Genomic DNA, 14,792 nt, shown 5'->3' with positions numbered 1-14,792 from the left:
ATGTAGTCTATAGGAAGAGTAGATGTAGTCTATAGGAAGAGTAGATGTAGTCTATAGGAAGAGTAGATGTAGTCTATAGGAAGAGTAGATGTAGTCTATAGGAAGAGTAGATGTAGTCTATAGGAAGAGTAGATGTAGTCTATAGGAAGAGTAGATGTAGTCTATAGGAAGAGTAGATGTAGTCTATAGGAAGAGTAGTTGATAGACTATCTCGCTGCTCGATGGTCTATAGCTTTGATTGATTGTCAATAACTTTTCTCTAAATCCCACAACCAAGCCTCGCATTTCTAGTATTAAGCTAAAACCCGTGTGAGTAGAGATAGACTATCGAACAAAGCGAGATAGTCCAAAGAGAGAAGAGAGAGTAAATATAGGCTATCGAGCAGAGCGAGATAGTCTATGCTCGATAGTCTGTAGAGAGAAGAGAGAGTAGAGAGAGCGGGTATAGAGTAGGTATAGAGTAGGTATAGAGCAGGTATAGAGCAGGTATAGAGTAGGTATAGAGCAGATAAAGACTATCTCGCTTTGCTCGATAGTCTTTTGAGATAGTCTTTTGAGATAGTCTATAGAGAGCAGGTAAAGACTATCTCGCTTTGCTCGATAGTCTTTTGAGATAGTCTTTTGAGATAGTCTATAGAGAGCAGGTAAAGACTATCTCGCTTTGCTCGATAGTCTTTTGAGATAGTCTTTTGAGATAGTCTATAGAGAGCAGGTAAAGACTATCTCGCTTTGCTCGATAGTCTTTTGAGATAGTCTTTTGAGATAGTCTTTTGAGATAGTCTTTTGAGATAGCTTTTTGAGGGATTTCACTTTTGAATCCATCATTTTTGTGTGAAATTGAGCAAAAATAATAATTGGACTAAACGAAAAGAGATGATCTGGAAACAAAGAGTTAAAAAACCTTTATAGAAGCAAACTATATCAAATCTAGTTTACACTGAATCTAGTCTTTTCCCTAACTACACTTTACACCAAATCTAATTTGTGTTGATAGTTGGTGGCAACTAGTGTCGATGGTGTCACTAATCAGTGCTCCACTATCGAGCAGAGCGAGATAGTGTCAATAGTGTCACTAGTCAGTGCTCCACTATCGAGCAGAGCGAGATAGTGTCAATAGTGTCACTAGTCAGTGCTGCTCCACTATCTCGCTCTGCTCGATAGTGTCGATAGTGTCGATAGTCGATAGTGTTTGTGTTTGTGTTTCTCATTATGGATGACTAATCATCTACCTTCTCTTCTATCAACTTTTTAAAACTGATTTAGCAAAACTAAAACCTTTCTTATTTTAGTTCACTTTGCGTTTACCCTCAATACCTACTTATTATTTCCCTCGTTTTACCCCCATGCTTTCCCAAAACATACAATATTGGTATAGATATTTCTACTTGGCCTTTAGAGCCTCATTTGTTCTACTAAAAAATATAATCTCGGTTTGTTAAAAAGGTCATGTACATAAAATCAGTACTTGTATCAACATAAAATCAGTACTTGTATCATCTACAAATCAATACTTGTAACATCTACAAATCAATACTTGTAACATCTACAAATCAATACTTGTAACATCTACAAATCAATACTTGTAACATCTACAAATCAATACTTGTAACATCTACAAATCAATACTTGTAACATCTACAAATCAATATTTGTAACATCTACAAATCAATATTTGTAACATCTACAAATCAATACTTGTATCATCTACAAATCAGTACTTGTATCATCAATACTTGTCATCTACATTAAATCAAAAAGTGCAAAATTGTAAAAAAGTTAGACATCTAAATAGGGTCTTTAGTACTAAAAATGAAAGGCTGTTATTTTGGATGTTATTTTTTCCCTGCCCCCTAACAACAGGCACATTTAGATTTCTTTTGTCTTTTCCGTTATTCGCTTTTCGCTAAAAAGAAAACACTATCAAGCAGAGCGATTGTGTAGTAATGAGCTAATGAGTAATAACACCAACACTATCGAGCAAAGAGAGATTGTGTAGTAATAAGTTACTGAGTAATAACACCAACACTATCGAGCAAAGAGAAATTGTGTAGTAATAAGTTTCCGAGTATTATAACCCCAACACTATCTCGCTCTGCTCGATAGTGTTGTAATAAGTTTCTGAGTATTATAACCCCAACACTATCTCGCTCTGCTCGATAGTGTATCGATAGTGTATGTGATACATCTCTATTGATACTAGTAGCTGCCACCGACACTATCTCGCTCTGCTCAATAGTGTCTTATTCAAAACGCCGTGTAAACGGTAAGTTTGAGGGGTGAAGAGTACTATACTACACACTAGATATGACAAGAAAAAACCCCCATCAATTGGTTGCTAACTACCCAATTGGTTCTTTTCCTCCCCTCTCATCTTGACTTGCCTCGCCTTGCATGATTGATAAAGCCACAAACCAAAAGCCAAAAGCCAAAAGGCAAAAGCCAAAAATAGCCCTAAAGGGCTACAACGGTCTTTTTGTCATTGAGTATGTTTACCAAACTATACTGTAAAGTAGACTCTCTTTTTTTTTTAAAAAAACAAGTCATATGCAATATGCAATATGCGATATTTAGTGGTTTCTTTCAACTAAGCAAACCAGCTTACTAAAACGAAATGAATTTTAGCAATTTCGTCACCTTTTTTTCTCCCTTGTTTAGTCACCATTTTGCACGCTATACACCACTTTAGGAAACAACACACACGTGATACATATCTAGAACCAAAGAAGAAAGAGAAAAATGAATCGAGGACTATAAATAATGAGTAAATAGACATATCTTTAGTTTGAGAATAGAGATCTTCCATTGTGCTTGAACAGGTTTATTTTCTTGGGGGAACAAGCTCACCCAACTGAAATTGAATCTTTTTTTTTTCTTCTTCTTCCTCCTTCACTTTTTAATGATACTACTATTATTAAGATTTGATAAGGTAATTCTCAAATCGGGTGGAACCAACTTTTAAAAAGAGAAGGGAGATTTGGAAAATAAGTTGGTCCTATCCCCCCCCCACCCTCACCGGCTTTATCCACATAGAAGCCACTTTGACAATAATATATTTAACTTGTTAGCCGCTGATTACTGAGCCGATACCCGATAGCTGCTAATTACTGAGCCGATACCCGATAGCTGCTAACCACTGAGCTGATACCCGATAGCTGCTAATCACTGAGCTGATACCTGACTAATTGATACCCGATAGCTGCTAATCACTGAGCTGATACCTGGCTAATTGATACCCGATAGCTGCTAATCACTGAGCTGATACCTGGCTAATTAATACCTGACTAATTGATACCCGATAGCTGCTAATCACTGAGAGCTGAAAAATCCATTTTAGGAGAGTTTTTTTTTTTTCCTTTGGGTCATCACCATAATATGGGGAAAATAAGATCAAGATCTTCCAAGGTTTGTGATTTCTGTAAGCGAAGGAAAGTAAAATGTGATTTGGGAAACCCGTGTTCTACATGCGTCAAATATAGAAGAAGTCCATGTGTATATTCAGACAGGTTGGAGACTAATGGTTCATTTGTTAAACCTAAATCAAATAATCGGCTTCAAGAGCAAGAACCTCAGCGACATCAGCAATCACCACCAATACTACTACTACAGCAGCAGCAGCAGCAACAAGCTCCAAAGCTACAGCAGCAGCAGCAGCAACAGCAAGCCCCAAAGCTACAGCAGAGGCTACTACAACCACCACCACCAGAAGCACATAGACCCACCTTTTCTCAATACACAAGTGCCTCTTCAACCATATCAAATAAAAATGATTCAGTATTTTCTAGAAGTTTGGATTCTTCAGGGCAATCAGTTTCTTTGTCATCCAGAAAATTTAGTGATAACCACAGCACATCATCTCCATTGAGTGTAAATGATTCTTCTCATATCGGCAATGTACAAGATGAATTGACCCTACTCAAGCAAAAATTAGACTTGCTAGAAAAGCAACTCACCTCAAAACAACAATTGCAACTACAACTGCAGCAGATACATGAGGATCATGACGCATTATCAAATGGACAGACACTATCACCACTATACATAAATCAGTTTGCAGAAGGAAATGGTAGTCAACGATATACGTTTGAAGACATAACAAACACTGGCTTAACAGCTACATCACCAAGAAGCTTAGTCCCTATTGAGCTAAAGTCACTACTAGGCTTTAATCCAATTGATTCAGAAAATGATCGAATAAATTTTCACAATGGGTGTAGCTTAACAAGGGATAAGGACCACTCCAACAGAAAAATTTATGGACCTTTTGCTTGGAAAACTCTATTGAAAATTGACAATGCAATGGTTCCAGTTTGGGCCCATATGAACTCAATCAAAAATAAATTTAGAGGTAAAGGATTTATTCCTCATGTTGGAGAACATTCGGCACAAGTGGAGAAGGATTTTTCAAAAAAGATTATGAATGAAGTAGAAAGCGAAGTGCGACCATTTAGAGAAACCGCTGGTGAAGCTGCTCCAAGACGAATAATACCACAAGAAGAGTTGAACGAAAAAGCCGTTTGTTTGGGATTGGCATTTTATCAAGGTGGACTAGATGCAGAAATGGAGTTGGTTGAAAAGATTAGACTAGTCTTGCCGAAACAAAAGGTTATTTGGAAATTATACAAAAGATTCTTTACTCATTTATACGTGGCAATCCCTATTTTGGATGAAATGGCGCTAAAGGAACATTTGCAGAAATTGATAGGACCCGAGGATTACAAAAACGTTGAAGTTTCAGTTAAAGTGGAACGTAAACTTGATTTTGCGTGCTTGGGCATATTGTTGATTGTATTGAGGTTTAGTTATATCTCATTATTTTCTCATGATTCGACAATCAACGAAATCAATTTTCATACAGACGATCCTTCGCCCACGGCCCAACACATTAAATTTTTGCTCAATAACCCCATTAATATTGATGTCATTGATGTGGCTCAACTGTGTTTGGATCAATTTAACATTATGAAGAGTAATAATATCATTATATTACAGTTGGCACTATTAACTCGAGTTTATCACCTGCTTGCGCCTGAAGACGGTGATGGAATGGATGGTGGAGATGCACAGATTTTCAATGCGACTTTGATTCAAATGGCAATTACTATTGGGTTGCATAGGGATCCCGATAAGTTTGAGGACAACCATCAAGACCAGCGTGCTAACAACTTGGCGAGGAAAATATGGTTTTACTTGTTGATTCAGGACTTGAACTATGCTTTGGCCAATGGTATGGCCATGACTATAGATCTGGATTATTTTGACACAAAGGCGCCATATTACAAAGCAGGAAACGAGAATGTATTGGATGTAGAGATTGAAAAAATTGCTTGTAGCTGTTTTCCCAGTTTTGATCAAATATATGATAGTTTTTATAAGATATTCAAATTAGTATTCAAGGTGAAAGGATCGGTTGCGCTTCTTGAATTGGTTGAGCATTTGAATGGGGTTGAGAATTTTTTTAAAGAAAAATATGGAAAAGTTGCATATAATTATGACTTGGATCAAAATTCCAAAGATGCGATGCCAAGTGCAATTAGGTTAAAGATATACTTTCTGGGGAGCTTTTGGCTAGTTTCCGTTTACTTGCACATATTCAATTACTATGAAGCGAAAAATAATCTACATCTTGCTTATTTTTATCTCAAGAAGATGTTAGCGGTTATTATTGAAGATGTAATGCCATGTTTTAGTGAATGTGTTAGTCATAAGAAAAACATGTTTAGAAATTCAGTTGATTTGGTGGCGACTCCAAGTTTTGAAACCGTTGCTCATAATTCGATGGTTGTTATTGCAACAATATACTTGAGGGTCAGGTATTGGATCCACTCAAAGCAAGTGAGTCATCGCAACAAAATGTACATCCTTGCAGAAGATAAGCACTATCAAAAATTGCGCAAACTAGCCGATTTGTTGCTAAAGTGCTGGGAGGTTTATAGAGATGGTGTTGCTAGATTATCCCATCGATATTATTACGCGTGGTTGATTACAAAAGCGCAACAATTTTTAAAAACGATGCTTACTGATGAGTATTTTGAAACTTATGAACCGAAGCTAATATTACCACCATTCACAAGCGAGATGTTAGATCAATTAGGGAATTTGTTGGAGACTTCAATGGCTAAAATTCAAAAGACTAAAAGAGCTCGTAAGGAAGAAGGGCTACTACAATCGCAAATGCAATCTGTACAAAACAATAATAACAACAAAAATAACAAAAATAACAAAAATAACAATCACAACAATAACAACAACAATAACAACAATAACAACAACAACAACAACAACAACAACAACAACAACAACAACAACAACAACAACAAACCAGAGTCATTACCAAAGGAAGATAATGCTGAGAAGGCCGAATTGAATCATAGAGATTCTATTGGTTCCACAGGTAGTTCAGAAAATGATTACAAGTCAAATGATAAGATTGATAGTATTTGGTTGCAAATGATGAATATGAAAAATGATGATTTGACAAGCAGGTATAATTATGACTCCACAATGAACAATATGGTATCACAATCTCCGAATTTTTTGAGTGGTATGGATGGAGGAGTAGTACCCATTCCAACCCTTGGAATGAGACAGAATAGTTTTGGTCTTGGCTCTATAGGAGGAGTTGGAGCCGGAGGGGGAGTTGCCTCTGGAACCGGTGTTGGGGCTGTTGCTTCAGGTTCAGGTTTTGGCTATGGATCATTTGATTTGAATAACGGGGACATGTTTGAAAATTTCCCCCTTGATGAATTATTTAAAGATTTTTCATGACCAAGTTAATTGTAAAACTAGTTTTAGTTTTGGAGGGAGGCTGCATGTATATACACACTGATATTTATATAATGAAGAAAAGAAGATAAACACCTGTATTTATAAAACTTCAAAAACATTTACTGAATCCTCACGGTTCTCAAGAAGAATATGAGTAGAATCATTTCTCAGACTAAGTAGACACCACTTTGTATTGAGTAGAGCTGATGAGATTACGTTTTCTAATGTGTATCTTGTGTAATAGTCTAATTTGAACTCATTGGCATTGAGAATTTGTTTTGCGTCAAAATTGGCAAACATTGTCAATGCTTCGTACCTTTCAAGTTCATCTAGCTCGTTGCAATTGGGGATCAGCGCTTTTGTTATGTTTTGTGGCACATCTATCCATTCACCTTCTGGAAGATTGGTGTTGGTTGAATATATAGAAGCCTCTACTTTGGAAAACAAAGTATCTAAGATATACTTTAGTTCAGGGGGACCTAAATCTGTTGTAATCTCGTATCTATATTGAGCATGGTAATTCCCCCCGTGTCCCAATTTTTCATTTTTTAATTTCCTTAAACGAGATCCAATATATCGACTTTGCAAATTGGGGCATTTTTGGAATGACGATTGATTTAATACCATTTTAACCTCTCCATTTTGGAAAATAAACCTATCCTGGAAGTGTTTTGCAGTTTGCAATTGATCCTCCGGTACGGCTGATATATAAGTCTCTTCATTTGAATTGGATAAACAAATTTGAAATAGATTGGACGTTTGCAATTTCCGAAACGATGCTCTTGGAAGAGTTGTTTCGTTTGCTTCGGTTTTGGTAATTATCTGTACTTTGTCATAATATGGATACTTTTTTATAATCTTGAATACAACATCAGAGTCCCGCGGTAGATTTGTGAGTTGTAATGGCATCGAGCGTGACACTGTGGAGCAAAGCGAGATAGCGTCGATAGCGTCGGTGGCAGCTAGCGTGCTTCACTTTTGAGCGAAGCGAGATAGCGTCGATAGTGTCGATAGTGTCACTAGTCAGTGCTGCTCGATAACATTATTTATTTATTTTTTTCACCTCATCGCATCTCCACTGTTGATATCAACACTATCGATCAACACTCAGTAGCTTGCCCAACACTATCGAGCAGAGCGAGATAGTGGAGAGAGACTAGACGAGTGAAACGAGTCTAGTCGATAGTAGAAGATCAATACTATCGACACTATCAACCAACACTATCGAGCAGAGCGAGATAGTGGAGCAGCATTGATTAGCTTCTACTATTACCAACTCTCCTCTACTCTACTTCAGTTTCTACTAGATTCTACTAAACTCTATTCCATTAAACTCTATTCCATTAAACTCTACTTTATTAAATTCTACTGCACTCCACTCTCTCACTGGTTTCTACTCTATTCTACTAGATTCTAGTCCACTCTAGTCTACTGTTCTCTCTTACTAGTTTTTACTATAATCTACAATAATCTACTATAATCTACTATAATCTATATTATCTGCTCTACTATAATCTGCTCTACTATAATCTCCACTATCTTGCTCTGCTTGATAGTGTTGGGCAAGCTACTTAGTGTTGCTCCACTATCTCGCTCTGCTCGATAGTGTTGTTACAAGCTACTGAATGTTACTCCACTATCTCGCTCTGCTCGATAGTGTTGTTACAAGCTACTAAGTGTTGCTCCACTATCTCGCTCTGCTCAATGGTGGAGCATACTAGGTGCCACCGACGCTATCCTCACAATCTCGCTTCGCTCGATAGCGAGGAAGAAGGAACGGGTTGCGCACGTGGTGAAGAAGAAAAGTTTAGTTCAAATTGAATCTGTTTAGGCAGCAAATGCTTGCATTTGTTACTAAAATCTAGGTTGATCTTTATAAATACAAACTCACCATTGCATTTATTTTATCAACACAGATTCCACAAACATATTCCACACCAACACATATATAGAGAGTAATTCTATGAGATAAAACCCGGGTTTGATTGTATCCACTCTACTCTCCTCTCTACTCTATTCTACTCTACTCTACACTCCTCTGTACACCTGACTATCGAGCAGAGCGAGATAGTCTATCCTCTCTCCTCTCTAATAAACTATCCTCTCTACTCTCTATCTATAAACTCTCCTCTCTACTCGCTCTGCTCGATAGTCTACTCGCTCTGCTCGATAGTCTACTCGCTCTGCTCGATAGTCTACTCGCTCTGCTCGATAGTCTACTCGCTCTGCTCGATAGTCTACTCGCTCTGCTCGATAGTCTACTCGCTCTGCTCGATAGTCTACCCTTTCTCCTCTCTATCTATAGACTATTTCGCTCTGCTCGATAGTCTATAGTCTATCCGCCCCGCCCTAGTTTTCTTGATACAATTATTTTTCTTTTCTTGTCTTGTTTCTCTTGTGCTTCTTCTTCTTCCAATAAAGTGAATGCCCATAAAGTTGAATTTTCTTTTTTCTCTTTGGCGCTGAGTCTCACCCCCATCGCGTGCCGTTTTCCAGATTTTTTCAGTCGGAAGTCAACTGAGCGGACACGGGTTAAATTAGTTGTTGTAATCTGAGCAACAAAACACGGGGTTTGGTTGCATTAGGATAAAGAGAGAGAGCTTATATTAAAAGAGAGACGCACAAACGAGCTCTTCTCCTTGACCCACTTTCGTCCTTTTTCCTCTAGTTTCTTTGTTCAAATCTCTCAGACCCATAAACCTTTGCATTTGAAAAAAAAATGGTCCAGTTCAATTACCAAGCACCCTGGGTGACAATATTGAATAGTTGCATTAATAATGAATTGACAGCTACTGACCATCAACCACCATTTATTACTTGCCAATTAGCTACTATTGACACAAACACAGGGTATCCCAACAATAGAACTTTGGTATATAGAGGCTGGTTGTTCAATAACAAATCCTCAAATGTACTAACATTCACTACTGACAAGAGACTGCAGAAATATAATGAATTGTTGAAAGAAGACAAAGTTGAAGTAGTGTTTTGGTTTAGCCATATCAGGAAACAGATTAGATTTAAGGGCAAAGCAAGAATTCTAGACAGTGAACATCACCCAATTATTGATATTGAACATCTCAAGTCAGATGAGGGAATGAACAACACGGGTGGAAAAGAGGTGGAAAAAGAGGCCAAGTCGGAGGAGGTGGAAAAGCAGAGACAACCGATCCAGTCATCTTTATTTTCGCCAACATACCTGTCAAATAATCTAGTTCAGGATGACTTGAGCACTGCAGATTTCATACCGCCTTCTTCTCAAGAATGGGATCAAGAATTGCAAAGGTATTGGGATGAAATGTCGAAATCAATGAAAACGTCTTTTAAAAAACCAATACCAAAAAGTCTAATGACCGAAGAAAACCAGAAATTAATCAGCAAGATTCATAGAGGTGTAGATGGTAAAAAGGATAATGAAGGAATCAAGAACTTTGCTGTTGTTGGTATTTTCGTCAACTGGGTTGACTATTATGAACAAGATAAGGATAAGAGATTTATTTATGAATTGGAAAAGGAGGGCCATCAATGGACTGAATACGAAGTGTGTCCATGAAATGCGACAGCGACACTATCGACACTATTTACACTATCGACACTATTTACACTATCGACACTATTTACACTATCGAGCAGAGCGAGATAGTGGAGCACACTAGCTGCCACCAACACTAACTGCCACCATTACTAGCTGCCACCAACACTAGCTGCCACCATTACTAGCTACCACCAACACTATCAACATTATCGACACTATCGACACTATCTCGCTTCGCTTGATAGTGTCGGTGTCGCTTCGTTCGATAGTGTCGATAGTATCGATAGTGTTGGGGTAAAGTTAAATAGACCTTGTCCTTAAGTCATCAGGTGGTGTAAAACATCCTATTAATATTTCTCTATTAGAATAAGAAAAAAAAAAAAATAAGACCACTTTCTGTAAAGGTAATTGGCCTTGTCCTCACCCTTGTCCTCCACTTTATCCTCGTCCTAACCCCCTTCGCTCCCTACAAAGAGTTTACTCGCTTACAATAACTTGGTCAATCTGTTATTTCCTTTCTCTTAGCCTATAGCAACAAATAATTGAATGACCAAAAAAAAAACAAACTTGCCCGCCCTGATAATGAAACCAAAACAATCGGTGGAGAAAGAGAAAAAATAATAAACGCCCTTACTTGACACTAGCACTATTGAGCAGAGCAAGATAGTGTTGTAGAAAGTTAGTAAGGACCGCTCCACTAGCAGAGCGAGATAGTGTTAGTCAGTGTGTGTAAAAATGCAATTAAACCCTCCTCTCTCCCTTCCATCCCTCTTAGCAAATGGTGGCAGCTCCACTATCGAGCGAAGCAAGATAATGTCGATAATGTCGATAGTGTCGATAGTGTTTGTGGCAGCTACTGATGCTCCACTATCGAGCGAAACAAGATAGTGTCGATAGTGTCGATAGTGTTGGTGGCAGCTACTGATGCTCCACTATCGAGCGAAACAAGATAGTGTCGATAGTGTCGATAGTGTTTGTGGCAGTTACTGATGCTCCACTATCTCGCTTCGCTCGATAGTGTCGATAGTGTCGATAGTGTGTCGCTAGTGGTTCCCCTCGCGCCCCAAAAAATCAAAATATAAAACCACAACAAATTATCAAAGGTTTAGAGAAAAACATATTCCATATATCATCTTTCTTTTCTGAGAATTGTAAAGTAATTATTACAGAGGTCCTAGGTATCTAGTAATTTCGTAATCAACAAGCTATCATCTACAATGTCTACAACAGCAGCACCAGCAAAGACTTACAGAGGTATGTTTCAGAGAAAGCAAGAGTTTTTTGAAACTATGTAATTCAGGGAAAGGGGGCAAAAAGTTACTGACCGGTTTAATAGTTATGATCAAGGAGGCTATCTCCACCTTGAAAGAAAGAAATGGCTCTTCTCGTCAATCATTGAAAAAATACGTTCAAAGCAATAACGATATCAAGGGCGGCAATTTCGATTCATTGTTCAATACCGCTTTGAGAAAAGGTGTTGAAGCAGGTGAGTTCCTTCAGCCAAAGGGCCCCTCGGGACCTGTGAAATTGAGCAAGAAAGAACCCGCTCTTAAGGACTCCAAGGCAAAGAAATCGCTGGCTGCTAAGAAATCCGTTAAGAAAACTTCTGCAAAATCAGAAGCTGCAGGTTCTACTGACTCAAAGTCAAAACCAAAAGCAAAGCCAAAAGCAAAGGATCCTTCCAAGAAATCAACCACCAAAAAGGCAGGAGCAGCAGGAGCAACCGTTAAAAAACCAGCTGCTAAAAAGGTTACCAAACCTGCAATTACAAAGAAAGCTACCAGTGCTTCGGCTTCAAAGAAAACAGCTCCAAAGAAGGCTAAAAAGTAAAATAGACCCTCAGTCCAAGGTGGAGGTGAGAAAAGGGACTTCTTTTCAACCATTTTACTTTTCTAGTTTTTTTTTTTTCTCTCATTCTAGTGTTTCTTTCTAGTTCTTATTTTGTTTATTTGTGTTATTAATTGATATTCTTGTTGAATCTTTTGATTTTTATTATATACCATATCCGTGCTTGTTGGTTATCATATATCCGTGCTTGCTTTCCTCTGTTGTGTGGCTTTCCTCTGTTGTGTAGCTTTCCTCTGTTGTGTAGCTTTCCTCTGTTGTGTAGCTTTGCCTGCCGTGTTGATCCCTCTTCTCCAGGCGAGCATAAAAAAGTAAATAAACAAACGCTAACGCGTTTTATTCAGGAAAGGGTGGTAATGAAAAACTAAAGGTAATCGATGAGGCCAACAGTTATAGTTATAGTTGCGGCCCTTAAGCCTGAGTTCGGTATAGGCTATCAAGGGGGTCTACCTTGGAAACTACGTAGGGAAATGGCTTACTTCAAAAGGGTCACTATGCGTACCACTGACCCAGGTTGTGTAAATGCAGTTGTGATGGGTAGAAAGACTTGGGAATCCATACCGTCAAAGTTTAGACCTTTACCTAATAGATTGAATGTCATTTTGTCTCGAAAGTTTGCAAATCGCCAGTTGGATGAAACCACGATAGAGGCGAATTCTATCCAAAGCTCTTTGGACCTTTTACGTGATAAGAATATTGAAAAAGTGTTTATTATTGGAGGAGCCGAGATTTATCAAGAGGCAATGAAGAGTGAAGTTGTGGATAACTTGTTGATTACCGAAATTAGCCATTTGGACCCATCAAGTATCGAGATGGATACGTTCCTACAATTCCCAATGGACCAATGGGAGCGAGAGTCTACTGAGCAGTTGAAACAGCTTACAGGAGAAAGTGATATAGAAACGGATATCCAAGAAGGTGACTTTACTTACAACTACACGCTTTGGAGTAGAAAATAAACTCTCTCATTTAATTGTATACACAGATTATTATTATTACTACTACTTTATTTCTTATCATCAAAAACACGTAGTCTTGAGATCACTCTATCATCGTAATCCAACTCTTGAACCCATTCTGATTTCTTTTCTAGACCCTTTTGAATCCATTTCTCTGGCCAATCAGATTCTTCTTCCGCCGCCATTAATGTATGCTTATATTCAAATGGTACGGTTTCTTGCCTTACAATGTGGCTCGCTCTATTTCCAAAATCGTCCGCAAGGTACCTCTTTGTGAGGTAGTTGTAAATCTTGCGAGGTGTATTCATTATTCCTTGAACTTTCGGTACTGGAAAAACATAAACCGGTTGCTCAAAAAATTCAGGGACCCCCTTCTCGTCTCTGACAGTAACACGCATATCCAATTCGGGTGCTAATGGTGCATCTTGGTACTCTTTCCCACTTATATACTTCATTGGAACTGGTTTCAAATTTGCTTCTTCATTGTCTTCATCAATAGCTGGCTCATCAGCTTTTTCTGCAGCCCTCTTCTCTTCTTCCGCTGCTACTGCCTCGGGTTTGGTCAAGGGTCCTAGTAACCCTTCGTGTAATCCACTAATATATTCTTTGAATGCACCTCTCCCAATACATATCACACCTCCCGATTTTGATACGTCATCTTTAGCGTCGTCAGAAACCACACCGATTTCCTTAGGAAAAATCTTGTATAGCCCAAGGACGTCAGCTGGTTTGTATAACGTTGATCGACTTACTGTTTTGTCCTCGTCATCGCTTGTTTTCTCCACATTCTCCACATTTTCCTTTAATTCATTTCCTTTACAAACTTCTTTAGATCTTCGATCTCTTATCCTCTGCGCAACGTTGGCCCTTATATCTCCTTGCCTATTCTCGCTAAACACTTGAAATTCAACAGACCCAGAATTTAACACCGGTTTTATGAATTTTCTAAATATTTTCAAGGACTCATCTAGAAAATCATTAGGTGGTGGCGCTATATAAATCGTAAGTTTTCTGGGAATTCTATTGATATCGTATGTTTCCTCTCCAAATTGTTTAACTTTTTCCATCCACTTTTGCCTAATTTGTTTTTGTTCGTATTTATCATATGCGATGGTTGATCCAATCCCAACCAATACCGTCCAAAATACCATCCATTTTTTCGATGGTATAGAAATTCTCTTTATACCCAAAGCTCTCAAAGCTGGGTTCTCGTAGCCACCCTTTTTCGGCACTTTCTTCTTCGTCTCAGTACCAGACATCTTGATATCAAAGCTGCCTCCTCTAGGTCACTAACAGAGTCAATGAAATCAATGTGGAAATTTTTCACTTTAAATTTTTCAATCTCTTTTTTTTTTTTTTTTTTTTTCCTCTGCTTATTGCAAGGGGAGCTAATAGGAGCTAATAGGAGCTAGTAGGTGCTGGGTATGAGCTGGGTTTGAGCTAGTAGGAGCTAGTAGGAGCTAGTAGGAGCTAGTAGGTGCTGGGTATGAGCTGGGTTTGAGCTAGTAGGAGCTAGTAGGAGCTAGTAGGAGCTAGTAGGTGCTGGGTATGAGCTGGGTTTGAGCTAGTAGGAGCTAGTAGGAGCTAGTAGGAGCTAGTAGGTGCTGGGTATGAGCTGGGTTTGAGCTAGTAGGAGCTAGTAGGAGCTAGTAGGAGCTAGTAGGAGCTGGGTATGAGCTGGGTTTGAG

General features: G+C 38.4%; 6 protein-coding genes across 6 annotated transcripts; 4 read left to right on the top strand and 2 right to left on the bottom strand. All coding sequences in view use genetic code 12, as the record gives it.

Moving 5' to 3' along the window:
* Positions 1–3,372: 3,372 nt before the first annotated feature.
* On the top strand, positions 3,373–6,765 carry ZCF29 (Zcf29p; the record flags this gene model as incomplete). The annotated part of the gene is made up of 1 exon (XM_049323833.1): positions 3,373–6,765. One exon carries the CDS (start codon positions 3,373–3,375, stop codon positions 6,763–6,765), a length of 3,393 nt encoding a protein of 1,130 aa, XP_049180337.1.
* Positions 6,766–6,864: 99 nt separating this feature from the next.
* Positions 6,865–7,674, bottom strand: KGF56_002586 (uncharacterized protein; the record flags this gene model as incomplete). The annotated part of the gene is made up of 1 exon (XM_049323832.1): positions 6,865–7,674. One exon carries the CDS (start codon positions 7,672–7,674, stop codon positions 6,865–6,867), a length of 810 nt encoding a protein of 269 aa, XP_049180336.1.
* A 1,810-nt stretch (positions 7,675–9,484) lies between these two features.
* Positions 9,485–10,318, top strand: KGF56_002585 (uncharacterized protein; the record flags this gene model as incomplete). Its single annotated transcript, XM_049323831.1, has 1 exon — positions 9,485–10,318. One exon carries the CDS (start codon positions 9,485–9,487, stop codon positions 10,316–10,318), a length of 834 nt encoding a protein of 277 aa, XP_049180335.1.
* A 1,199-nt stretch (positions 10,319–11,517) lies between these two features.
* On the top strand, positions 11,518–12,130 carry HHO1 (histone; the record flags this gene model as incomplete). Its single annotated transcript, XM_049323830.1, has 2 exons — positions 11,518–11,554; positions 11,637–12,130. 2 exons carry the CDS (start codon positions 11,518–11,520, stop codon positions 12,128–12,130), a joined length of 531 nt encoding a protein of 176 aa, XP_049180334.1.
* A 485-nt stretch (positions 12,131–12,615) lies between these two features.
* On the top strand, positions 12,616–13,104 carry DFR1 (dihydrofolate reductase; the record flags this gene model as incomplete). Its single annotated transcript, XM_049323827.1, has 1 exon — positions 12,616–13,104. The coding sequence occupies one exon, from the start codon at positions 12,616–12,618 to the stop codon at positions 13,102–13,104; it is 489 nt and encodes a 162-aa protein (XP_049180333.1).
* Positions 13,105–13,151: 47 nt separating this feature from the next.
* Positions 13,152–14,363, bottom strand: TIM54 (Tim54p; the record flags this gene model as incomplete). The annotated part of the gene is made up of 1 exon (XM_049323826.1): positions 13,152–14,363. The coding sequence occupies one exon, from the start codon at positions 14,361–14,363 to the stop codon at positions 13,152–13,154; it is 1,212 nt and encodes a 403-aa protein (XP_049180332.1).
* Positions 14,364–14,792: the final 429 nt, after the last annotated feature.

The sequence above is a fragment of the Candida oxycetoniae genome (genome assembly GCF_023343755.2).
Source record: "Candida oxycetoniae strain CBS 10844 chromosome Unknown scaffold55, whole genome shotgun sequence".
In the NCBI taxonomy this organism is placed as follows: domain Eukaryota; kingdom Fungi; phylum Ascomycota; class Pichiomycetes; order Serinales; family Debaryomycetaceae; genus Lodderomyces; species Lodderomyces oxycetoniae.
This window is presented reverse-complemented; position numbering and strand designations above follow the sequence as displayed.